The sequence below is a fragment of the Pogona vitticeps genome, chromosome 6, assembly GCF_051106095.1.
Source record: "Pogona vitticeps strain Pit_001003342236 chromosome 6, PviZW2.1, whole genome shotgun sequence".
Lineage (NCBI taxonomy): Eukaryota > Metazoa > Chordata > Lepidosauria > Squamata > Agamidae > Pogona > Pogona vitticeps.
Window position 1 is genome coordinate 49,290,001 of NC_135788.1, and position 26,909 is coordinate 49,316,909.

Here is a 26,909-nt window from a genome sequence, read left to right on the forward strand (position 1 = left end):
AAAAATAAGTTATGGGGGAAACAAAGCACAGTGCAATAACGATGAGAAGCTTCAGTGCTTTGGATAGTTTTCTCCTTTCCGTGTCACCACAGCAAATGCACATACTATTTTCCTGTACTGGGTTATGCTGGAGACTTTTTCCTACAATCAGGCTTCTTTGTTTCTTTTGCAGGCTATTCTCTAAATAAAAACTGACCCTTTTCAGGGTATCCTATGTAGAGAGTACTCAGAAGTACTCTTCTGTGGGTGACCTTGGACTGTGCAGCTTGCCCAAGGCCACTCTGACTCTTCTCCCAGGAAGCATAGTAGGAAATTAAACTCCCGACTTCTAGTTCTGTCCTCAGATACCTAACTCACTGAGCTATCTAGCCAGTGAGTTCTTCACATATGTGGGAAACTTCTGCTTAAAGGTTGTAGCTGCATTCTGTTCCAGTGACATGCATACACTCCTGGCAGGAAGTGGCAGTTGCCAGTAGGCGAAGTAACCCCTTATTCTGCCCTTTTGCTTAGAGGTAGAGCATAAGATCAAAGGGTTATTTTAGCCAATCCTGGTTACAATTAGGTAACTAGTATCCTATCTGTCCCTCTCACAAAATACTATGTAAATCATGCTAAGTAAATAAAAGAGCTCTCCGGGTGTTGCCTGTAGGCTCCGCTGGCTCGGACATCCGTTGTTGACTTCTTTGTTCTCTCTCTAAGGCAATTAGCCTTCCTTTGTTCCATGACCACTCACACACATACACAAAGGGATATCTTCACACATGCCATATTTTGTGTATTTGAGGTCCAGGTTATAGAGTGTGTTGGGCTTAAGAATGTGTGCTTTATAAATAGGTTGTATTGTCAAAACTAAGAACTTCATTATACTGTTAGATACTGTTTTGCCAATGAGAGCACCAGACACCTTTTAATCTTCCAGTGATGCAAGACCCATTAGTTCTTTGAGCCATGTGTTCACGGAAGAGTGAAAAATACCAGTAAAGGTATATATTGGTGCAGCCATTCTCAACCTTTTTTTGGCCACAGTCATAAACACAATTTGAAAGAAATATATGCTAAATCAGGATTGCATAAGTCACATAACAAACCTTATAAGATGGTCTGGGAAGAATTGTTTCCCTTCTTGGGCCTGTGGCCCCCTTGAAATGTGCCAGGACCACCCGGGGAACCATATGGCCATTATTAAGAATGGTTGGGAGAGTTGGCATGGCTTTAAATAATGTTGAATACTGAAATGCGTCATCTCATAATTTTATGTATAAGAACATAAGAAGTGACAGAAAACAATAAGCCAACAGATCAAATTGCTGTACAGAATACTAACGTTTTGTTACAGTTCTCTCAACTTTCAGCCTTATAAGCAATTGTAATTATGCACAAAAACAATTTTGTTGCAATTTATGCAACAGTAATCTGTTACGGTTCTTTCTTATTTTCAGGGCGTTAAAGGAGCCAAGGGCAGTTCTTCCCTTTCAGTATGTATTCGCTGTAAACATCTATTTTTTTCAGAAAGTTTCTCCAAAACAGCTCTTTGATCACTCAACCTTTATTTTCTTCTCCTGCAGCCATGCAAGCTCATTGCTTATATTCGGGAACACAGTTGTAAGTACTGATTACCCAACAACAGTAGCCTTGCACTTGTGCACTCACTGGTGCATGAAGGGAATCATGATCATATTGTGATAGCTGCACAGTCTTTGCTGTCATGGGCAACATGCAAGTCAGTGTTTGTTCTTCACAGAATAAAAGGAAACTGCTACCAATTAGGTATTGGTGTAAATATGTAAGTGAATACACAGCAAATCCCCCTGACTTTAATGGGACGTACTTCCAGGCAAATGACTATATGATCACAGTGTAAGGGTGTGAGCACAGGAACATATAGCTTACACTTTGCACCACTTGTGGTGTGGTCTGGCATGAGCTATTTCCCAGCAATCACATAATGTACTGGCAATAGTACTCTAGCCTGACTGCAATCTGTGCCCAAGCTGGACCTTTCTGGTCCAACAATAGGGCTATTATATTTGGGGCCAGGCTGGAGTGATTCCTCAATGGATTAAAGAGTCACTTTAAAGGAGGATTAAAGAGTCACTTTAAAGGAGGATTAAAGAGTCACTTTAAAGGAGACTGCTCCCTGCAATGTGCAATCTGATATTCACCTTCTTGGCTGTCTGATCGCACCCTAAATAAATTTCTTTCAAGAAGAGTTTAAAAATTTGGTAGCAGATGAACCAGCTTTGGTGGACTGAACAAACCCTAACTTCCTAACAAACATACATGCTTTCTCTGCTTCTCTGCTCTTTCTTCCTCTACTTTTTCTTTTTTTACTGATTTTGATCTCCCTCTTACACCCTTCCGGTGTTCATTCAGCCTTCCATTTACTTACCTGCTTCCTCACGTATTCTGGGCAACAGGAATCTCTCTATGTGCATGTTGCAGAATTCTGGACCCTGCAGAATTTAAACCTTTGATTGCTTAAAAGGCTTTGTGGGGGGGAAAAGAATGTCCCAGCCCTGCCTCTAACATTTTCTTTGAAGGAGATTAGTGTTTAAAAGCGGTACTGCAGGCTGCAAATTTTAAGTCACTGAAACCCATCAGCCCATCATTTTGGAAACTGAATTGTCTTGAGATGCACAGCAGCAAGAACCCCTTAGTGTTCATGTCATGTTTCAGATGGCTATATTTTACGGCCTTGCAGCTATGCTGGAAACAGACACTTTCAGTACTTGTATCATTTTGAAATGCCATTTTTTCTGCCTATATCCACCTTTACTCAGTTCCCACCTCAACAATGTATATTGTATATAAACCTGTGACTCAATATTTTACTCCATGCATCAAAGGAATGTTGTGATCTACAAATGCTCACTATGATATAAATAAATAGCAAAAAAAGAAAACAGTTACGTGGTTCTCATACACAATTTGAAGAAAAGGATGGTACCACTATTAGACCAATAAAATCATAAAAAGAGAGGCTAGTTTTTGATTCCTACAGTAGTCTTCAACAGGCTGGGATTTACAGAGCTGGGCGTGGCACAGGAGAAACACATACATTCCAAAAATTCATGGCCCCATGTGTGGGCTAGGTCTATTGTTTAAATGGGGGCTACAGAATCAGGTCAGAAGTGGTAAGTTTCAGATTTCACCTGTGGCGATATAGAGTATAATGTCCTTCCGAATATATATATATATTTTTACAGAGAACTGCAGTCATTGAGCTTGTCTGCTTTTTCTACACCACCCTCAGCCCTGTAGTCCTTGGCCTAACAAAGACTCTTATGGGAGCTGAAAGCTAGCTGCTGTTTTGAGATTGTAAGGGTCTAAAACAAATCAAGCTGACTGGATAGCTCAGTGGTTTAGGTATCTGGCTGTGGAGCAAGAGGTTGAGAGTTCAATTTCCCACTGTGCCTTCTGCAAGTACAACCAGCCTGGGTGGCCTTGGGCAAGCTGCACAGTCCCAGGGTATCCCCAGAAGAAGGGAATAGTAAACCACTTCTGAGTATTCTCTACCTGGAAAACCCTGAAAAGGGTCATCATAAGTCAGAATTGACTTGATGGCACATTGTTGTTATTATTTATAAAGGTACCATCTACTTTTGTCTTTAGGCTGAAATAAAGCAGTCTTTAAACTGTCCTAAAACGTTTTTTTTTATCATATAAGGAGAAACACATTTTTGTTCGTACAGATTACACACTTTTGTTGGTGTGCATCAGAAAGTGGTCCTCTATATGTTGTTGGCCTGAAGCTCCAAGCAGATCTAATCAAACACAGGCAGAACTAGTTGAGGAGTGTTGAAAGTTGCAATCCAACAATGTCAGGGGAGCCATATGTTCCCTGTCCTGCCATAGATGAATGCACATGGAAACATTTATTTTGGAATGATAAAATCAAGATAGTTGTTTTTTGGAAGAGATCTATGAGCAGAATACAAGTTGGCTGCCATATCTGGCCCACTTCTGAAAACACCAGTTCAAGTCCAAAGCAGTATGTGTGATGAGCGTCCAACTCCAGGAACAATTCCAAAACACTCCAGCAAGAGAGGAACAAGTGGCATCTGACGCAGGCAGACCTTATCGTGTTCCCTGAAACACTCAGTGAAGTTTGGGTCTAGTTGGGCTGATTGCAGCACAGATCAGTGCCTGAGCTGTATACATATAATGGGAATGGCGTTTTCATCAGCGGAAGCCCACTGCAATGAAGCACGTGATCCACTGAGAAAAGTTATGTTCCCCTCCCCTGCAACTTTTGGAAAACGTAATTCTTATACAGTACTAATAGAAACCCACAGCCAGCATGGCCAGCTTGGGAAAAGTGGGAGTTGTAGTCTAAAAACCTAATGTTTCCAGTGTCTACCTTCTATGTCACTGCTCAGATCATGTGATCTTAGCTTACTCTGTTGTTGTGTCAAAATTCAGCTTGTTCACTTTTCACTGGGAGCAGAAATGTCTGCACCAGGAAACAAAACACCTTATTGGTACAGTGGTGCCTCACTTGACAATGTTAATTCATTCCAGCAAAATCAGTGTAGAGCGAAAACGTCGTCAAACGAAATTAAAAAACCCATTGAAACGCATTAAAACCCGTTAATGTGTTCCTATGGGCGAAATACCTAATAGTCCAGTGAAGATCCTCCATACAGCAGCCATTTTCGGGTACCTGTCTTGCGAAAAATGTCTCCTAAAAACAGCGGGGAGCCATTTTGAGCAGCTGTTTTGATCATCATAATGCGAAGAATCGATTCCCGAAGCAGGGAACCAATCGTTGCAAAGTGAAAAAAAACCCATTAAAACATCATTTTGCGATCGCAATTGTGATCGCAAAAACATTGTCGTGAAGCAGATTCATCATTATACAGGGTAATCATTAAGCGGGGCACGACTGTACTAGATTTATCTCTTAAAGTTCCTAGTATCTTTGCTGCAATCAATAACCCACTAATTCATATTTAAACTCAGCCATTCAGACCCAGATTGAATTGCTGTTTGCTCTGTATATCTTTGAGTACCTATAGCATTCAAGATTGCATTCCAATTCAGAGTGATGAGTTGTAAAATTAACAAATAATTTACAAATAATTAATGTTGGTAATAACATTTAGAAGAGATATTTAAGTATTGGCTACATAATAATTCCATATTGTTTTCTCTCTTTGGTTTAGCTTGCTACAAAGGTAAGTACTTAGCACTACTTAAATGTCCCTGTGTTCTGTAGAAGGCAAGGTTAAACCAAGTGCTGCTTCTCAGTAGTGTTGCAGTGGTAAATTTGGAAGTGCAGGCACTCATTGTGACAGTTTCCACCCCTGGATAGTCCAGAAGTGCAGGCCACTGGATCAGTCCATATCAATAAATGAGGATTATGTCTTTTGTAACATTAATGGATTTTACTCTCCCTACTCCAGAACGAACCATGCTAAAATATCTTTCATTACAACAGCGACAGTTTGCAACAGTTCACTGTTCCTTAGAAATCTGATTTCTGTTGCAGCTACCCTGAAGACTGTAGACAAGCTTAGAGGAAACTAGGATGCCTGGGGGTGGGGTTTTGGCTCTGCAAGTGGTCTTCATTATGCCATTGCATCTCGCTGTGCGGCCATGATGGCATCATGATGCTGACTCTCTGTATCAACTACTCCATGCAATGATCATTTTGTGCATATCAACTTACCATATGGAAATGTCTGGGGATGAGTCTATGACTGGACTCCACAGTGCCATCTGGCAGTACTAATAGCAGTTTGTGGTAGTATCATGGTAAACCATATAAAAGAAGTGGAGAATATGTATGCCTCCAGATGCTGGTGAACTGCAGGTCCCATCATGCTTCTGTAATGGCAATGTTGGCTACAACTAAGGAGAGGTACAAGCCAATAACCTCAGGAGGTCCACAGGTTGCCCACTCGCTTGAGTTCTCCACTTAGAGCAGCATGCTTTATGGAATGACCACCATACTATGAAACTGGCCATAGAGTATATCTTTAAGATGGTTCCACCGATTTAAGGAAAGCTAAGGGACTTTAGCTTATGCAGTTCTATTTTATTGAAAAGGTTTATAGCCTGCTTGTTGAAACATGAAAAAAAAACACTTTACAATACCTCATAAAAACAGCAAAATGATAAACAATAAGATTTTTTTAAAAATGCTTAGGAATTTCTCTTGGGCACTCTGGATTCATAGGCGCACTTGATTGGGACATGGGAGAGGACCTTCTCTGTCGCTGCACCCAAACTCTTGACCTCCCTCCCACAGGAGGCCAGGTTGGCCCCATCTTTGCTGTCCTTCCACAAGCAAAGACCTTTCTTTTCAGGCAGACTGTCCCTTAGTGAATAGCTCTTTGAAAGGGTTTTTTTTTTAAATGGAGTATTTGCCTTGTTTGTTTGAATCTCTTTTTGGTGTCGATTTTGTTTTTAATATGGGATTTGTTTGATGCTTTTAAATAATTTACAGACTTACTGTTTTTAGCTTTTAAATGTTGTCTTTTAATTATGTAAACCACTTTGGGTCCTTTTTGAGGAGAAAGGTGAAATATTTCAAATAAAATAAAATAATTGAACAAGTAGATTTCAGCTCGTTTTCTGAATGATAAAAGAGTGGTGCCACTGTTATTTCTGGAGTGTGTTCTACACGTGGTGTGCCATCACTGAGGGGCCCCCTTCTTATTTAACAAATGATTTCGCCCAGTCGGAGGCACCTGGAGAAAATCTTAAACTTTGATCTTAAATTTTGGACATGGAGATATAGGATCTGCACGATCCCCAGAGCTCTGGTGGCCATTTTCCTAGTCCCTGGACTCCGTACGGCCTCCGGTCCTTCTGGATGAAACAGAAAGTGACCAGAACATGTCTTCCAGTTTTGTTTTGTTTTTAAAAAAACCAAACCTGGTCGAATAATAAAATGTAGATATCCCCACACACCCACACACCTTCTGCATCAATTGTATCTAGGTGCAATTCTCCCATTTTGGTTAAGTCTGAAAAATCACATGAGAATAATTTTTTTCCCAGGGAGCCATAAAAACAGGTTTGGGGCTGTATGTGGACCATAAATCACACGATTCCAACCCCGGTATAGGAGAAGAGAGCTTTTCAAATATTCTGGTACCAAGCCATTTAGGGGTTCAAAGGCTGAGATCAGCACCTTGAGTTGAACAGAGAAATTCAGTGACAGCTAGTGCGGATATTTGAGATTGATGTGCTATAGCCGCCCAGAGACCTTTTGGTAGTGTGGGTGGCATATAAGTTAAATAAATATAGTCAGAATGGAAGTTCCTGAATTGTATCAAGATTAGTCCCCTGTATAATTCCTACTGGTAATCTAGTTTAGTAGAAGACACAGATAACTGTTACAAGGCTATTTCTGTCCAAGAGGTTCTGCAAATGATATAAGGTGAAAATACAATGTATTACTTGGAAATACTATGTGCTAGATCTGGAAGCACCCCCAAGCTGTGAGCTGATTCTTGTCTGACTAATACTGTCATGCCAGAGTAACAAATTTCAGATTAGGTATGTATCACATCATAAATCATCTGCATCTTGACATTTCATAGCCTGCATGATAAGGTGTTTGCTGTTTTGTTCTAGGAACACCAGAATGCCCCGCATATCCCACTGAATTAGTATTTGCCCTGGACGTCTCGCAAGACACCACCCACCAGCTCTTTCAACATATGAAGAAGATTGTCATAGAGACTGTGAACGGTATCAAAATCAGGGAGAGCAATTGCCCAGTGGGAGCCAGAGTGGCAATTGTGTCCTACAGCTCTGATACCCACTATCTGGTCCGCTTCTCGGAATTCCGCAGCAAGAGCCGGTTGCTCCAAGAAGTCAATGCACTTTCATACCAGAGATCACCAAGCAGACGGGACCTTGGTGGGTCAATGAGATTCGTTGCCAGAAATGTCTTCAAGCGAACTCTCCAGGGTGACAACGTGAGGAAAGTTGCTGTGTTTTTCAGTAATGGCCAATCTGTCAATCCAGTTTCCATCAACACAGCAGTTATTGAGTTCAGTGCATTGAACATTGTTCCAGCAGTCATTGCTTTTGATAATATCTTGGACATCAATCAATCCTTTGCGGTGAGGAAAAATATTAGCTTCTACTTCTTTTGCATTCAGTAATTATGTTTTGCTTTATATTATTGGCAGCTATAAGTCTATTCTTTATTTTAAAATTAAATCTTAATAGCAAGAGGTATGAAATAGCACATTTTGGTATCTGCTTTTCTACTGTATGCAGATTATTTGGCATAGACATATATCACAAAAATGTATTTCTGAAAGTAGGGAAGACAAAACGTGCTACAGAGTAGGGTGAGGGGAAAAACTGAAATTCTTTGTTCGCATCGATCTAAGCTGACATGATACAATAATACATATGTAGGAATGGACCATTGAAAAATGGGAAGGAAGCTTGTCTTTACTTCATGTTGACAGCACATATCAGATTAAATTTGGCTGTCATGATATCTGAAACATAGTTCAGAAAAGTAACATTTTAAACTTCTGATGCCAGAATCCCCACCGACTGTGCTGACTTCGGGGTTTGGAGAGTTGCAGTCTAAAAATCTAACTTCTTCAAGCTGTGGTGCCAAACCAGATCTAAGTGAAGGCAGTGCTTCCTACCCTCATCCCAATGACTATGGGGGCTAAAGGCAATCACTTGGGGCCAGATGTATTACAGAGTACAGTTATTTGTGCTGCCTTAGACCATTGGTAAGGAGGGGGCTTTATTGTTCCCCACCACAAATTTGCCAAAATGTGCCTTCCAGCCTGCAGACAGAGTAGTAAACATGGGACACACTTTGGTTTGATATTAATTATCTGGAAGGAAAATAGTAAATTAGAAATATCTGTGTATGTCTTGGATTTTGAGCAAAGCATTTTCCTTGGTTGCAGTAACTGTGTGTGTAGGCACACACACAAAGACCTTTAGAGAATATAGTTTACCTACTCTCTTAAGCTTCCCCCCATCTTTTCTCCCCCAGATGGATGATTCTGGACAGTATCAAGTCATTGCCTTTCCAAGCAAGGGAGATTACACAACATTTTTACATAAGCTCCAGTTGTGCACCCTTTGTTATGGTATGAAATATATTTTGCTCATCATTATACTTGGCAGAAGATAGCTGGATAGCTCAGTGGTTTAGGTATCTGGCTGTGGAGCTAGAGGTCGGGCATTCGATTCTTCTCTGTGCCTCCTCGACAGGGTCTGGACTTGTTGATCTAGTGGGTCCCTTCCAGATCTGCAGTTCTAAGGCTATTATAGTGTTATAATATAAAGCTGTATGCCTGATAGAGCATGGCAGGAGTTGTAATGAATGGTTACTTGAGTTTCAATCCCAGTTTTTATCAGCTGTGGGGCTCACATTTTCCCAGATTATACTTACCAGTTTTGATCTACCAACATTTCTTTTAAATGGGAGTTAATGGGGAAAAGGATAAGAAAGGTATATATTGGTGATGGACATGGACTATTGTTTTGGTGGTTCATGCTGGTTCATACTTCTTCTGAACAGGTATTTGACACTTCTCAGCCCTGCCTCCTCCAGTGGGCACCCGCTCAGAGGCAGCGCACTAGTTTCCCTGCCCCACCTCATCGAGGCACTGCTTCTGAATGGGCCCCTGCTGAAGGAGGCATGGCTGGGAAGTGCTGAACACCTGTTCAGATGAGGTATAACCAGCATGAAGCATCAAACTTCCAACATTTGGGAGGGGGTTGAATTTAGCATTGCTTCAGATGGCCTAATCTTGATTTAGGTGACCACCAGCCATCTTAGATAGTTAAGATTGTGCTCTTACATAGTGAATGTAAATTTGCATGATCACCATGTCATGATATGTTGCCTTTAAGGGTTTAAAACTGGTATATCCCTTCTAAGCATACCAGAGACAAAAGGTTGGAATTTTTCACGTAAAATAGGGGGGGAAATAGAATATAGCTTATCATCTAGATTCAGTCCAATCAAACTGAGATTAGAGAAGACAGACAGCAGTGTTGCTATGTGCCCTTCACATTTCTCTTTCAAATTCAGATTAAGTTTCATCAATTCATCTACCCAAACAGCCTGTGTTCTGGAATTAGAGAATCTGAAGGAATTTTGCAGTTTTTAAATCATATCTCTGGTGGTCCTGCCATTTTCTTGGTAAACCATGTGCTCATCTGCTAGACCTTTAAAAACCCAATTCCTAGCAGCTGTATTCTTGTCTTGCCAAGCAGCCCTTTGTAATGAACATCTGCTGGTGCATTACTATTCAGGCAAGCCTTCTTTTAAAAAGTTCTCACATGTGTCTCTAAGCTTAATTCCTGTCTTGAGAAATTATTAGCTATAAGTCTTGGTAGATTTCCTGAAGAACATCTACTGTCAATAACATCCATCATTTGAACTCTGAGCCAAAACAGTCATCCTAATTCTTTAATCAAACATGCATTGGGGGTGAGGGGAGAAAACCGCAGTGCAACACTTAACACTTCAACAAAAGCTCAAAAAATACTTGCTGGATTAATCAATATCCTTATTACTACTTGTTGGGCCCCATAACCTACTGGGTGAGATTTGTAATAGGAGCAAGAATATCTTTAATTCATCTTTAGAATTAGAGTTAGAATTTATAACAAGTTTCCCAAAGCAGTCCCTTACCCAGATACTATTATTCTCTTGTGGGAAATTGTTTCTTTCCTTGTTTGTTGTGACAGGGAAACAGAAATAGCCATTTAGCAGAGTTGTAGAGCAAAGTGGAAGACTGTGCTGCTTTTCGGATCACCTTTTTGTGTTCTGGAACAGTCTTGTTTTTTTCTTTCTTCCCCACTCAGCTTACTTTATTAACCTTTGCTGAAATGTCACACTATGAGGACTGAGTCTGTGAGTATGCAAAAATTCTTGCAATACAGACATTGAGTGGATAGGTCACACAGTTGGGGTATTAAGATCTGTCTTCACACACCACCTGCTCTTTTTCCTTCTCTGTTTTTAACTTTTTGGTGCAGTGTTACAAATATCTACTATTGCCTTCTAGGATTCTGGCTGCAAAGCTAACATCTACCAGGTCCCTGGAAAAGAATGGTGGTGTTTGGGCCTCCACTTTGTGGGAAATTGTTTTGTTGCTTGTTTGTTGTGACAGAGAAACAGAAACAGACAGATAATGTCACAGACTCCAGACAAATCGCATGAATGTCTCTTACAGAGGGCACAGGATAGGGCAGTCCCAATTTGTATTCCCAGTATTCCAGAACAAAGTATTTGGGAGGGAAGCCTTCTGCACATGTCCAGGAAATATCCTGAATTCTCTCTTTTATTTTCAGATAAATGCAAACCAGATGTAGCTTGTGCCAGGAGAACTCAGCCACAGGAGGCATACGTGGATGCCGTTTTCATTCTGGATAGCTCACAGAAGATTGATCCTCGTGAATTTGAGAAGATGAAGGACTTCTTAAGTAGCTCACTTGATCACTTTGATGTCTCCTCTGAGCCTGCAACGTCTTCCGTAGGTGACAGGATAGCTTTGGTGAGCCATGCCCCACCAGCTTTTCAACCCCACCTTCAGAATTCTCCAGTAAAGGTAGAGTTCGACTTGATAACATACCGTGAGAAAGAGGTGATGAAAAAGCATATCCAAGAATCTGTTCAACAGCTGGGTGGAGTAGTCGCAGTCGGTCATGCCATCCAGTGGACTATTAACAATATTTTCTCCGAAGTCCCCAGCCCAAGGAAACACAAGATGATCACTGTGATATCTGCTGGGGAGACAAGCCCATGGGATAAAGAGTTATTAAAGAAAATTTCTCTGAGGGCCAAGTGCCAAGGCTATGTCCTCTTGGTTCTTTCTCTTGGACCGACCTACAATCACACTGAACTTGAGGACCTGGCAAGTCTACCTTTGGAGCAACACTTGATCCAGCTTGGCAGAATTCATCAGCCTGAACTGAAATATGCCCAGATGTTCCTCAAAGCATTTCTACACCTTCTTCGGAGTAAGTTTTGGAAATACGGTTTTCAAGAGCTCCTTTTAAAAAAATCAATAGAGTCTCTTTCTTTCTCATGTTTAGAAACAGATTACTATGAGTACTGTGATCTTTCATTCTGGAACTTGGAAGTTAGGGGGCTTTCTGGACTTCAGTTCCTGGAATTTCCCAGTCACTGTAGTCAGTAGGACAACTGGTTGAGGGATTTTGGAAGCTGTTGTCCAAAAGATAACTTTTCCAAGTTCTTGTTCTTTGTGCGCAGGCCAGAGATTGCATGAGCAGGGCCAAGAAACATCAGGATAGCAGAGCAACCCAATCTTACTACTTTCTTCAAGCAGAAAAGGGGTCCAGCCACCCGCAGTTTTCACTTTACGTCTGGCAGTAAGAGGAGTCCATACTCCACATTTCACTGTGGGAGTACAGGGTCACTCCTGTGCATGAATCAGCACATGGGCACAGTATGTAAACCCATTTGCATGGCCTTCTGTTGTGGAGAAATAGAATCCACACTTTTTTATGGTATAAAGAGAAAGCCAGAACCCCAAATTATAGGGAGATGGTTCCACATATTGAAGTCACCCATGCAAAGCACACACTAAATGGCAAAGTATGGTAACTTAAATGCTCCTTATTTTCCAGTCTCCCAATTCAGTTTCATTTCATGAGCTACTATTGGTTCTTCTCTTACTTACATAAAAAGTCTCTTTCCCTCTTTCTTGTTATAAGCATTCTTCCTCTCCCCTTGCCCCGTTTCTTCTTTTCCTTCTTTTTTTCCCTAAAAGGAAGTTACCAGTGTATTAAAGAGAAGTATCTTTCTCCTGCTGTTATATAACTATTTTCTACATGCCCTTCAGAATTGTCTTCTGCATGTTAAATGCAGAATCTCCAGTATGAGTGAGGACTAGGGACAGGTGAGAAAGCCTATTGGCATTTTAACATGACACTGCACCTCCTAGGACTCCATTTTCATTTGTAGGGCATAGGGGGAATTTTAAATTAGGGATAAAAGCCTGTGGCTGATGATGTCATCAGCCTTATGTGGACATAGTTCCCACTAGTTGATTTTAACTTGTTACTTACTACCACTATTCATTAGGGACAAACGGTTTTTCAAGAGTTACTTTAAAAGGCCACCCCTTGGTTTTGCCCAAAGAAACAGTTTCATAATAACTAATGCAGCAGCCAGGCTTATTAGTGGGGTGAGAAAATATCAGCACATCTCCCCCACTCTGGCTGTGCTGCACTGGTTACCTATTTGTTTCCGCATTGACTTCAAAGTATTAATGATTACATATAAAGCCCTAAACGGTTTGGGACCTCAATATTTGGCAGATCGCCTCCTCCCACCCAGATCTACCCGAGTCACTCGACATAGCCAGCAGGGACGGCTGAGGGGACTGACGCCGAGGGAGGCCCGGAAGGAGAAAACAAGAAACCGGGCCTTCTCGGCAGTTGCCCCTCGGCTGTGGAACACACTTCCCATTGAAATTCAGCTGGCACCCTCGCTGGGTGTGTTCAAAAACCAACTAAAACATGTTTATTCAGACAGGCCTTCCCCCCAGTCACCTAAGTTCTTTCCCCCCTTTTTTCTGGTTCTTAATGTTGCCATCTTGGATAATATTAATTATAATAATTGCATTATGTTAGTTATTTTTCTACATTGTTTTAATGTGTTTTAATTTTTGTAAGCCACCCCGAGTAGACGTTGTCTAGAGGGGCGGGGTAAAAATTGAATAAATAAATAAAATAAATAAATAAATAATGGTACTAAGTATGCAAAAAAGAGAGAGGTTGCATTGATCATATTCTCACTGAAATGGTAAAAAATAACAGTGTTCCAGTTTATTACTCACAAATATGTGACCTCTAAACTCTGGAATTCCCCTTTTGAAATAACACTTCCAGAAAACAAATGTTGCTTTTCATTTCAAGTGTTGCTTCCACAGATTCAAACATGTTTTAGTGCTTTCCATGACTAGTATTACTGTATGATTAAAGCAGAAACAACAAAAAATCCTGATTATGTCTAAACCAACAAAAAAAGCATTAGAACACCTGAAGCTTGCAGAACCAAATTTTATAAATTTTATTTCTGTTTTTTTTTTTTGTCACAGCAGATAAAACCAATGATTATCCACCTGTTGAACTCAGAGCAAAATGTACCAAGATCATGCATCAAAGAACTAGATATGCATCAAGGAGTCTCAGTCTCGTGTAAGTCTGGTTAATTGTTCCTGAAGGCTAACTAGCCCAATGCTCCTTATTCACAAGTGTGGTTTTTGTGGGAGGGCAAAAGGCCTCACTGCATTTCCTGTAAGATCCCTATCAGTGTAATATGGAGTCATGTCAGGAATATGGGCCATCCCATAATGTTTCAAAATCTGGGTTCCCTTTTAGGGGCGCCTGGAAATATGACAAAATGTGTTTTATAACTTTGTTCTGATATCTATGTCTTGAAATGATGGAATATTTAATCTGCAGGTTTTGTTTGCCTCCCAAGATGAGTTACTTCTACAAAATAATTTAACATGATTCATGGGTTCATAGACAGACTGGCTTTCTGGTCATTTGGAACAAAATTGAGGGAACAAAAAATAACATGCCAGTCATCTGAGAAGAATGTTGATGTGGGAATAAGTAATAGATGTAGTCCTCTCTGATTATGGAAAAATTCTCTCTAAGATTATAATTTGTATTACCTCAGACCATTTTCAGGAGGTAGCAAAAGGATCCCCCAATACTACAACTGTATCTACAAAAGCATTCCTAATACTGTAACATTAAACTATCCTCCTTTTTTTGGTCTACATATCTTAATTTTATTCAACATAATGTTCTTCAAGAATCTGCATGCCGCTTTAGAAGAGATTTGGACTATAAGCCCCAGAATTTCCCAGGCAGTATAGTTGATTGGGGATTTGTGGGAGTTGTAGTCTAGCACACACACCCCAGATCTGGTAAAGAATACAAACTAACTTCAGTAAAGTAGAAACACCTTGTGCTTTCAAGGTAGCTGGCAAAGCAACGTGTTTTGCTAAATTTTATGTGTCTTGCAAAGTAAGAAGATGCTAATAATTAGAATCTTCAAGTTTCAGTACACCTATTTTCTTTTCATAGTGTTGACTAGTCCTTAAAGTTTTAATGATTTGACCCCTTTTAATATTTTTACTAATAACAGGGTACTTGTGCTCATTTTTTTCGGTGACAAAGATGACTTACACATTGTTTCTGATTATTAATACATATGTTCTTCAATTCCCAGTATATTGATTCAGGTTCAAATATTGTACAGGGAAATACTGTAGAACCATAATTAGTTATGTTTCATATTTTTAATTGATCTGGGTATGGTCCAACTCAATGACCTACTGTTGGCACATCTACTTGGCAAAAGGAGCCCTGCAAGTTAATTCCAACTTGCCTGTTGATGTTCCTACCAAAATGTGCTTTTAATCATTTTTCAGATGATTGAGAGAGAGAAGCATAATCCTAGCATCAAAAGAAGGAAATTTCTTTAGAAGAGATCAATGGCAGTTTTGGAAAACATTGTTTCAAGTTGCATCAATTGGTGTCACTTGCCTATTTCAAAGAGGGACCAAATATTTGCTCCTTCGGTGGGAGTTACAGGAAGAAACAGGATGTAGTACCTGAAGTCCATGGAACAACTGTCATCCTTTTCATGTTTTTAGAGACACGCATGTAGTCTACCATTTTTAATAAGGTTCTGTCTTTGGAAGAACACTGACCTTGTTTCTACCTTCTACAAATATTAAAAAGAATGCCTGAAAGAGTCTATGCATTTACAGCTTGTATAGGCAGAGGTGTTTCAGATGTGCAAAAGGTGGTGCAGCCAGGAGGTGTGAGTATGCTCCTGTTCCCACCTCCGCTCACATTCAGACAGAGCAAGGCTTGAGCCAAGCAGGGCTCCATCTACTTTCACTTGTACACCCCACTAGCACTAGCAGTTGGTCATAACACATATAGCATAACAACATAACAACAGCTTTCATGGCCTAACATCAAGTAGACTGGGCAAAGTTATGACTACTGTCTAGTGATTACCACTCACTTACCGTTATAAAATTTAATTCTCCTCTTAAAATCAGTTCACCAAATGAATATACAAACTCATATTAAGATATCATTTCTCATTTTAAATTACAATGTTGACATATATGTATCTTGGCTTGCTGTCTGATGCAATGTTGGCCAGCATTATGGGGCCATCATACAGGAAAACATTCCATTTCATTTAAATAAAGGAGACAAAATAATTGTACATGTTAAGTTTAATTAATTTCAACGGGAACTAAGTACAAATACCTTTGTCTGGACTCCCATGGAGAACAAAGGAAATTTGTTGTTTGAATATTCTACTGAATATTCTGCAGAAAACAGTCAGGGCATGAGTAAAAATCTAAATTGTTCTGCAATGACCTTTCTCATTTCTGAAATGTTTGGTTGAACAATATTGACAGAACTGTATTAAACTGCCAGTTATCAACACTGATTTTGTGTTTGGCACTTTAAAGAGCTCTGGGTTTATAAAGGCACGTGGTGTGCTCTATGGCATTTTTAATAAACTGAGATACTTTTGTTTCCTATATTTATGTTGTTTATTTTTGCTGAATAAGCATGGATTTGTACATATTCCTTCCTGTTTTCCACTACAGATCTTGTTATCCCTGCACTAGATTGCAGTGGTGTTATTGTGCAGCAGAGCAAATCAACATTCTATAAGGCAATTCTAAAAAATGGGGATAGCACAAATAAAAATGGGGACAGCACAAAAAAAATCTTATCTTGAAAACATTTTGACCAAAGTTTGGTCAAAGTGTTTTCAAGATAAGATTTTTTAACAGTAAAACTGCTTTCTTTCTTTCTTTCTTTCTTTCTTTCTTTATTTCTTTATTTATTTATTTATTTATTTATTTATTTATTAGATTTCTATCCCACCCTTTAAGACCAAGTCTACTGCTTTACTCCACCCATGCAGGAACAATTTACCTTAAACATCCCCAGATTTAAAACAGATCAAATAAATTGACAGGATCAATTTTGCTTATCTTGAAAAAGAATGGTTGGGCCCACCCACTTTTTTTATTTTGGAAGGAATCCAGGTTGGAAGGTCCGAAAAGGCCTTTCAAAATGGTAAAACAGTGGCTTGGTTACAAACTGAGCATGTATGGAACAGGCTTACAAGGAAGAATGTTCCAAAGAAGATACATTGTTGAGGTTTCATGGGCTGGAAAAGTAGTTGTCTGGACAGCAATGAAAGGTAACAGAAATAATCAAAATACATTTTCTTTGAAGTTTAAAGCAAAAGCAAAGCAAAGCATGCTGCTTATATACCGCCCCATAGTGCTTCAAGCACTCTCTGGGCGGTTTACAAGTTAATTATGCAGGCTACACATTGCCCCCCCAGCAAGCTGGGTACTCATTTTACCGACCTCGGAAGGATAGAAGGCTGAGTCAACCTTGAGCCGGCTACCTGGGATTGAACCCCAGGTTGTGAGCACAGTTTTGGCTGCAGTACAGTGGTTTAACCACTGCGCCACGAGGCTTTTAAAAACAACAGGTTCGCTTTAAAGAAAGTAATGAGTGACAGTGCTCCAGAAAGAGGAACATTTAGTATCTGTGGGGAATTAGTATACAATTTTGTACAGCATATTTAAAATATTTCTGTATTACAAAAGCACAAAGCAGTTGTGTTTGTTCGAGCCCTGAATGCTTTCAGTAAAAGGATTTCTGAGACTAGGCTCTTGACAAAACTTTTCAAAGCGGAAATCAGGTCCAGGTCTGTGGTAATCTGAACTTTGACCCTATCAGTTAGGACCCATTAGCTGATTGGACAATGTCATTGAAACAACCAACATGAATTTGACACAACTCTGGGAGGCAGTGGAAGATAGGAGGGCCTGGCGTGCTCTGGTCCATTGGGTCACGAAGAGTCGGACACGACTAAACAACTAAACAACAACAAAAGCTAACTTTCAAGAGGAGAGCATTGTTGTTGCTATGTATCATCAAAAATCCAACTTATAGCAACTCTCAAAGGGCTTTCAAGGTAAGTGAGATATTTAAGGGATGGTTTTACCAATTCCACACTGCTACTGAGAGTCCATAACTAAGCAGAGATGTGAACTGTAGTCTCCAGAGTCCTAGTCTGTCTCTCCACTATACCACACCAGAGATCTACCGGGGTGGGGTGGGGTGAGGTGGGTAGAATAGAGAACAAATATGCAGAGCTAATTTGTTTAAGGGTGGAATTACAGTTTTTTGCTTTGTGGCTGGAGATGGTCCTACTCAGTGTTAGCACTGCTTTGGTGCCTGCAGTATATCCTGTCATACTTTCAATCAATCCTCCCATCTTGTCACTCTACAATTGTCTGCTAATTAAGAAAAATATTCCAAAGATGCTATGTAGAATAGAACAGTTTGTTTACAGTCCATAGACCAGTCATATATGTATAGAACCTTATAATTTCTAACTTTCAATATTCCATTAGAACATGTTAGCATGCATACAGCTGGGAGCTACTATCTAGTTGGAGTCTGGCTTCCGCAATTGAAGTATTGCCACACAGAATTTGGCAACTTGACAGGTGATCTGCATATCAACATTCAAGAGAAGGAACTCGCGCCTCTTTCCCTCTGAATGTCCTGGGATTCTTTCCATTGGGGGGGTAATAATCTCTTTGTGTGCCACATCATACAACGGGCAGGTGAAAAACATGTGCTTTATGGTCTCGATCTCCCTCAGGGGGCAAGAACATAACCTTTCAGCAAAAGGAGTATTTTTATACTTTCCTTCTAGTACAGCAGAGGAGAAAGCCAGACACTTTGCCAAGGTAAAGACTCTTCTAGTTCCTTTAATTTCCAGAGATGTTTAGTATTTGGCTGGTTCCATACAGTTTTTGATGTAACTTCTTACTGCCATGTTTTGAATGCTAGAGTGGTCTGTTTGATATTCATGGTCCTCTGTTCTTTGCTTGACTATTTGTTTTGCCTGCTCTATTCCAGAGGATATAAGTGGCTGGGGTGAGACACAAATTTTTCCCAAGTAACCCTGGACAGATTTGACCCACTTAGATTGATAATTATCATTAAATATCAAAGAAAATAGGCCTTTGGGTTTAACTGTCCGTTTAGCCACATATACATAGATTGTATCCTAATCCAGACTTATACTTTTAGGCATCCTATTTCTAGCCTTATCCTTGCCTTTGGCACACATATTGGGACCTGAAGTATAGTTATTAGAAATTTAGATTAAACTACAGTGGTGCCTTGCTTAACGAGCGCCTCGCTGAGCGATGAAATCGCTTAACGAGGCGCTCTGGGCCATCGCTGGAGCATTCGCTCAGCAATGGCCCCTATGGGGATTTTTCGCTTTGCGATATTCGCTAAGCGTTTCGCTTAGCGAATATCGCATAACGAAGCCCGGACAGCAGCTGATCGGCGGTTCCAAAATGGCCGCCGGAAGGTCTGCGCTGCATTTTCGCGCCCTGCCCTCGCTTACCGAGGGCGCGAAAATGGCGGCGCTATGGCAGAACATCGCTTAACGGTGAGTTTTAAAGCCATAGGAACGCATTGAACAAAGTTCAATGCGTTTCTATGGCTTTTTTATTCCCGTTTAGCGATGTTTTCGCATAGCGAAGGTTAATCCGGAACGGATTAACCTCGCTATGCGAGGCACCACTGTATTATTTTGCGATGCAAAGTGAGAGCAGGGTGGCCCCATGAATGAGCTGTACAACAGCTGAGCTAATGCCTTTGCTTTGTAGAATTTGAGGGCTGGTGGTATAAAGGACCCTCCTTGGGAGAGATGGAATTTTACTATACTATTTGCCGATCTTTCTCCCTGATCTGCCGCATATATACTATGCTGAAGCCTAGATCCCGAGGCCTGTAGAACTACCCTCAGTTATTTAAAGTTGTCCACTTGCTCGATACTGTGTCTCTTTATTTGCCATGACCGAGTCTTGGGTCTACATCCAAAGGCAACTATCTTGGTCTTCTGATAGTTAATAGTCAGGGATTTGTTTTCACAATATGAGGCAAGCTTCTTAAGAGCCCTCCTGAACCCTATGGGGTTCTGGATAGAATTACTGTGTCATCAGCATAGAGTAGAACCAGCACTGTTCTGACTCTAAGTTTAGGGGAATTGAGATCAGGGGTGTTAATCCAGCTTGATAGTTAGGAGCTCCATCAGTTTTTGTTTGTTTCTTGACTTTATCTTATCTGGATTACCTGACATCTCAAATTTCCTCAAGTTTTAACCTTGGAGTGTTTTGCCTCTCCCCTTTCTCATTCAAACTCTCTTGCTTGAGTTATTATTCAGGCTGGCTGACTGGCTCACTGCTTGAATTATTCCCTTATACTACCTAGTGAGGTTTTGTCTCCATTTGTAGCTATGGGAAAGAAGAAAAGACCTAGAGCAAGCCAATTCAAACTCCCTGGCAAACCCAGGTAAACAACTCTGAATAGATGACCTCCTGCTGCAGAAAGACTTGGTGAGTGTTTCTCCTATGCTTGCCGATACAAATAGATATAGTGTTAAAATTCACAATTGGAAAATCAAGGCTTCACAGATGAATCCTGTATGCCTAATTACAATAAACTTCAAGGAGTGGCTGAGCCCTTCCCTCTTAATGAGTCCCCAAATAAAAGGGCCTCCTTGGATGAAAGAGCTAAACAGGAATGATTAAGGGGAACTCCTACAGACTTAATCACTGAGTATTCTTTCAGTGCATGCATTTGATGACAGTAGTCGGAATATAGTGGATAGCCTGTCTCCATGGTCTATACCACTGATGGTGAACCTATGGCACGTGTGCCACAGCTGGCATGCGGAGACCTCTCCCTGGCACATGAGTGGGGCTCTACCCCCCACCCACCTATCCCTGCTACCTTCCTTGGTTGTGGCACTTGTAAATTAGTTCTTTTAGAGATCGGAGATAAGGCTGCTTTATTGTTTACTGCTGTAGAACAGCACTCAGGGTTGATTTCCTTTAGAATGAATAGGTTTGTTCTCCTTGCAGTCCAAGGGACTCTCAAGAGTCTCCTCCAGCACTACAATTCAAAAGCATCAGTTCTCTGCCCATGAGGCTTCTTTATGGTCCAGCTTCCATTTCCATACATTGCTACTGGAAAAACCATAGCTTTGACTATGTGGACCTTTATAGGCAAGGTGATGTCTAGGTTCGTCATTCCTTTCTTCCCTAGAAGCAAGGGTCTTTTAATTTCATGGCTGCTGTCACCATCTGCAGTGATCATGGAGCCCAAGAAAGTAAAACCTGCCACTGCCTCCATATCTTCCCCTTCTATTTGCCAGGAGATGATGGGACCGGTGGCCATGAGTAGTAGGGTAATGGTAGCTTTATTCAAACTCAAATTTGACAGGTGCCACGCCCCCTTTTGGACCCCCAGCAGCAGAAGGGGAGGGACTTCCGGCGTCTAGGCTCGACCCAGGCCCCTTCCGGCGGAAGGGGCTGGTCGAGCAGTGATGTCAGGGGTTGTGGGGGTCCCCGTGGGCCTATAGGGGTCTTTTCCTAGAGTCCGGGGTCCCCCGTGACCCAAGGGTGGCCTGAGGATTGGTCCCCGAGGGGTTGTGCCACCCCCGCGACCCTGTGGACCAATGGGGAGCGGTTGGAGGGGCTTGGCTAGAAAGGGTGGCCCTAGGGCATGCCCCAGCATGCCTTTAGGCCCTGCATGACGTCAGGGGTTGTGGGGGTCCCCGTGGGCCTATAGGTGTCTTTTCCTAGAGTCTGGGGTCCCCCGTGACCCTAGGGTAGCCTGAGGATTGGTCCCCGAGGGGTTGTGCCCCCCCCACGGCCCCTGTGGACCAATGGGGAGCGGGTGGAGGGGGTTTGGCTAGAAAGGTTGGCCCTAGGGCATGCCTCAGCATGCCCTAGGCCCTGCAAGGGTGGGAAAGTCCCAGGGATTTGCAGAGAAGCTATAAACGTGGTTCGGGACCCTTCTGCGCGCTCTTGCGGCTCTTTGCAAAGGTCTTGTGGCTTTAAAGACATGGCTGACAAGGAGAACAAAGCTCCCGAGGCAGGCCAAAAGGTAGAGGAGCAAAAGGCCGCTGCATCCATGGATGCTGCCAAACCCAGAAAGCGCTACATGAGCACAGATTCTGACAGTGAAAATGGGCCTCCAGTAGCATTAAAACGTCTTGAAGACCCTGTCAGACCGTGTCATCCTGGGGAATCATCATGTTATAATGAGAAAGCTTCTGAAACGCAGGTAGGTAACCTTTGGGAAAAGGTGGTGGTAGAGGAGTGCTATAGATGGTTATTAGGTGTGCTATAGATGCTTATTCTGTGTGCTAAAACCCTTCTTTGATTTTTAGGAGATGCAGCACTTGCAAGCCGGAGGCTATTCTCTGAAAAAACACAAGGACATGCAGGCCCTTACAAGGGCCTGTCTCTTCGCAATGCTAAAAGACGCTTTGTCTGAACATCTGATTCAAAGGTGTTATGGATGCCAGGAAGATCTTTGTGCCCAACAAGCGCACCCGTACATAGGTTGGAACGAAGCTGACTATTCCAAGATGTTGAACGAGATATGTGAAAAACTCTGCTATAAAAAAGTTATCCTCATTATAACGCTTGCAGCGTTCAGAAATAAGATGCTCTGTATGACAAATCGAAATGTACATTACATACACAAGATTATTAAATGCATGTCAGTTTCAGGCGATTCCTATAACTTGCTAAAAAGACTTTTGAGGTCAACAGATGAAAAATATCTAGCCGTTGCTAAATTAACACTACAACTACACGATGGTCATTATTATTGCTGTCCAAGCATGCATGAATGAATAAAAAACAAAAAACAAAAACCTATACAATTTCCTTGTAATAAAATGTGGTTTTTTTAATAAAGAGCTTTTAATCGAACATACATTGTTCATTTATTCATTTTCCCTTTTTGCTTAGCATTCTAATATCAAAATAGCATTTTTCTAACTTTAAATGCCCTGAAATGGAACTCTGAAAAATAGGTGGGGGGACCTCTGTTCAGCTGAGATACCAAAGGCCTGTCTTATCATTTCCTTTCAAACAGTTATTGATGAGAGAGAGGCTGTTGTTTCACGGTAATTGTGTATCTTTGCAAATCAACATCCCCTTATTGTGTATTGGCAATAATTTCCTTTTAAATGACGTGCATCCGTTTAAATGATGTGGTAATGAGGTGATGTTGTTTCACAGTAATTGTGTATCTTTGCAAATCAACATCCTGCCAGATGTTTGACTGAAAAAACAGGCAATAGGCCTGGCAGGGTGCTGTTTCCTTAAACTACCCCCCCCACCCCACACACCTTCAGGATGGGTCACAAAAGGTTCACAGAGAATAAATGTTTGAATTAAAAGCTGTTTTAACTTTAAGTCTACAGAAATTCATCTCCTTAAATGTAATATATTACACAGATTCAGCTCTGTTTGGCTGTGAGGTGAAAAATAAATCATTTATGCTTTTCCCACAATAATTTTTCAAGTCAGATTGAGACTACAAAAACTATACAATTTCCTTGTAATAAAATGTGGTTTTTTAATAAAGAGCTTTTAATCGAACATACATTGTTCATTTATTCATTTTCCCTTTTTGCTTAGCATTCTAATATCAAAATAGCATTTTTCTAACTGTAAATGCCCTGAAATGGAACTCTGAAAAATAGGTGCGGGGACCTCTGTTCAGCTGAGATACCAAAGGCCTGTCTTATCATTTCCTTTCAAACAGTTATTGATGAGAGAGAGGCTGTTGTTTCACGGTAATTGTGTATCTTTGCAAATCAACATCCCCTTATTGTGTATTGGCAATAATTTCCTTTTAAATGACGTGCATCCGTTTAAATGATGTGGTAATGAGGTGACGTTGTTTCACTGTAATTGTGTATCTTTGCAAATCAACATCCTGCCAGATGTTTTTCTCCTTTAACAGGCTTAAGGAGAGGATCAGAAAAAAACTTTTGCTTCCCTTGAAAAAGATATAAAAGACCCTTTTATCACACCTCCTGAAAACTCCACAGAAGCTGACCAATATACCACATAGAAGCTGACCAAATATACACAGGTGAGTAACAAATTCAGCTGAATATTATGAGATTTAGCACTTTTTAAAAAATAGGACTGTCCTTTTAAAAATTGTTATTCATTTTACGTTTTTTTTTTCATTCCTAGACTTACGCATTAAAATTCAGATTAACCGTGCAGAAATGGGTAAGAGATAGATTAATTTTAAAACCTGTTAAATAAATGTAAATATTCTTTTTAATTAAATGTATAGACACAGCGTAGAGTTTCTAAATATATATTTTATTTACTGCATGCTAGAGAAATAGTTTTTAGGTAACACAAGTTCCAGCAGCCAGTTCCAAAATATAGCAATTCTTGATCGTGGTTTGAGAAAATTCATTATTTCACCTCTCTGTAAAAATAAAGAGAGAGAGAGAGAGAGAGAGAGAGAGAGAGAGAGAGAAAGAAATGAAACATTTTATAGAATAGAAAAACATAAGATGTTATTACATTAGAATATTGTGTAAATACATACCAGATTACCATTCAGAAAGCTCAAAGACCTGTCTTGCGCAGTTATGCATGTCGTTATTTGTCTTGAGAGAAAATCAATTTCTTTTTGTTCCAAAGGTCTTGTGTTTTTTTCAAGCTTTTTTGCCATGCATGAGGCATAGGCTAATGTTGTAAATATTCTCCCAAAAGTAATTCTTTCTTGAAAAACGTATTGTGTAGTTAAAACAAGCGCGGTACAGAGTTCAGTCAGGCTGGAAATCTGCATTTTTCTTAAATGATCTTCGACGGTACCTTCAAAATGTTTTTGAATGAAAGAGTCGATATTTTTTAAATGATTGCTCATTTCTGATTTAGCCCTTGTATTTTCGGCTTCTTTTAAACTAATTTCAAGATAATTACGAACAAGAGTATAAAGTTGTGACTCGATAGTGTTCATGTTGCAGTCTAAACCCTGGGGTGTCAAATATGCTTTTCTTTGCAATGGTCAAGACTGTTCTAACATGCCTCTGTCTCTGCAGCTGGGGATCACCAGGAAAAGGGGTCATTATCCAGCGAATCACTGGGTAAGAGCATTAACATATGAGTTTTAAGGGGGACTTTTTAATTTTTAAAAAACCCCTACTGATTTAGAAATACTATATCTTTTTCAGAGAAATATTTTCGCTATGAGGATGATGAATATTTTGCACAAAATGATCCTATTGTACCATCAACCAGCTATAATATTCCAAGGACGGACAGGTTCCAGTTTCGTGGTTATACTTTTAAAAGAGTAAATGCTGATCAGAGTAAGTTCTGTACATTTTCATGGAAGACCTTTTTATCTGTCTGCGTTTTTAACGGGGGGGGTCCTCCCTTTAAAACAAATGTGTGTGTGTGTGTGTGTGTGTGTGTGAGAGAGAGAGAGAGAGAGAGAGAGAGCTGAAATGCACCCCCCCCTTTACAAGACCCATTGTTTCTTTTCTAGCTCAGAATATGGCAATTCCCCCAAAAAGATTCAAGGATGGCGAAAGGCCGGGTACCAGCAAATCAGCAACCCCCCCCGGCCTTGAAGGGAGCCAAGGCCTCCTGTGGGGATAGGAGCAAAAACTCAGCACAACCGCAGATGACGAAGGGACCGGCTACTGGTGAAAGACCTGGCTGCAGCAAACCGGGGAGCCCCCAGACCTTGAAGGGGGCCAAGGCAACCGGTGGGGATGGTGGAAAAAAATCTGCGAAATCTCAAGCGGTGAAGGGTAGGAAAAAAGAGGGATTGTTTGAAATTGATGGAAATGCTTTAGCTGTATACACCTCAAAAATTGTTTGTTGGTATAAAAATTTTCAAATGATTTTCAATATGATTAACACAGCCAAAGATTGTCTAGATCAGATTATGATAGAAATGCCAGAAATGAAGAACATCTGTGATGCTATTAAAAACATGGATCATTTTTCTTGTGCAATGTCCTCTCAAATTCAAATAGGCCTAGGCTATCCTGATGTAAAACAGACAACCAAAAGGGGTACAATGAGAAGGGGTCACCCTGGCCATCAGCCTGGGAAAAAAAAGGGGAGGAAACCAAGCACAGCGAAACTGTACTGGCACAATAGAGTTGTTAAGTTGTTACGAGGGGCTAAGAAAATGCTTGCACGTAGGAAAAGGGCCTATCTGCCTTCTAGTTGTACACAGCCTCAAGAACACCCTCCAGGCTCTGTGCTGCAGACACCTGAGAACTCTGGGGCTGTAGGTATTAACAACCAAGAGTCTCAAGAATATCCACCAGGGGGCTCTCTGCCTTCTAGTTGTACACAGTCTCAAGAACACCCTCCAGACTCTTCGCTGCAGACACCTGAGAACTCTGGGGCTGTAGGGATTAACAACCAAGAGTCTCAAGAATATCCACCAGGGGTCTCTCTGCCTTCTAGTTGTACACAGTCTCAAGAACACCCTCCAGACTCTTCGCTGCAGACACCTGAGAACTCTGGGGCTGTAGGGATTAACAACCAAGAGTCTCAAGAATATCCACCAGGGGTCTCTCTGCCTTCTAGTTGTACACAGTCTCAAGAACACCCTCCAGACTCTTCGCTGCAGACACCTGAACATGATGCAGAAAACCCCCCGGTGTATGCAGAAATCACAAATAGATGGGGGTGGGAAAATGAAAGATTCCACACCATTCATATAGCGCAAGAATTTCGCTTCGTAAATCTGGAACATGTGACAAGCTATGCACAAGCCGTTTCAGCCTTACATATTGCGGTTCAAGATGTTCTTAATGTTGTTAATGAAAGTTTGGAGCCTGGCGATTGTGTGCAGCTGAGATTTGAGGGTGGGAACATGCAGAAGCCTCTCTTTTCAGTGAAAAAGGTCAAGGGGGCTCTAGACGCTGACGAGTTTCTCTCCAACTTAGCAAATCTTTTGCAGAGTAA

General features: G+C 40.9%; 2 protein-coding genes across 3 annotated transcripts; both read left to right on the plus strand.

Moving 5' to 3' along the window:
• Positions 1-1,648: 1,648 nt before the first annotated feature.
• On the plus strand, positions 1,649-16,760 carry LOC144583496 (collagen alpha-6(VI) chain-like). Of its 2 annotated transcripts, none has more exons than XM_078377342.1 (5): positions 1,649-8,081; positions 8,990-9,086; positions 11,305-11,973; positions 14,079-14,178; positions 15,429-16,760. In XM_078377342.1, the coding sequence occupies exons 1-5, from the start codon at positions 7,674-7,676 to the stop codon at positions 15,430-15,432; spliced, it is 1,278 nt and encodes a 425-aa protein (XP_078233468.1). In that variant the 5' UTR covers positions 1,649-7,673; the 3' UTR covers positions 15,433-16,760. The 2 variants fall into 2 exon arrangements, with proteins under 2 accessions (XP_078233468.1, XP_078233469.1); XM_078377343.1 differs by having other exon boundaries at positions 14,082-14,178.
• A 5,233-nt stretch (positions 16,761-21,993) lies between these two features.
• On the plus strand, positions 21,994-22,813 carry LOC144583498 (uncharacterized). Its single transcript, XM_078377345.1, has 2 exons — positions 21,994-22,215; positions 22,322-22,813. Exons 1-2 carry the CDS (start codon positions 21,994-21,996, stop codon positions 22,790-22,792), a joined length of 693 nt encoding a protein of 230 aa, XP_078233471.1. The 3' UTR covers positions 22,793-22,813.
• Positions 22,814-26,909: the final 4,096 nt, after the last annotated feature.

What these genes read in the sequence shown, in the direction of transcription:
- LOC144583496 (XM_078377342.1), top strand. Translation starts at nt 7,674, where the DNA reads ATGAAGAAGATTGTCATAGAGACTGTGAACGGTATCAAAATCAGGGAG. An exon ending in ACATCAATCAATCCTTTGCG is followed by an intron (nt 8,082 to 8,989) that starts GTGAGGAAAAAT and finishes TTTCTCCCCCAG; the next exon opens with ATGGATGATTCTGGACAGTA. An exon ending in ATTTCTACACCTTCTTCGGA is followed by an intron (nt 11,974 to 14,078) that starts GTAAGTTTTGGA and finishes TTTTTGTCACAG; the next exon opens with CAGATAAAACCAATGATTAT.
- LOC144583498 (XM_078377345.1), top strand. Translation starts at nt 21,994, where the DNA reads ATGGCTGACAAGGAGAACAAAGCTCCCGAGGCAGGCCAAAAGGTAGAG. An exon ending in AGAAAGCTTCTGAAACGCAG is followed by an intron (nt 22,216 to 22,321) that starts GTAGGTAACCTT and finishes TTTGATTTTTAG; the next exon opens with GAGATGCAGCACTTGCAAGC.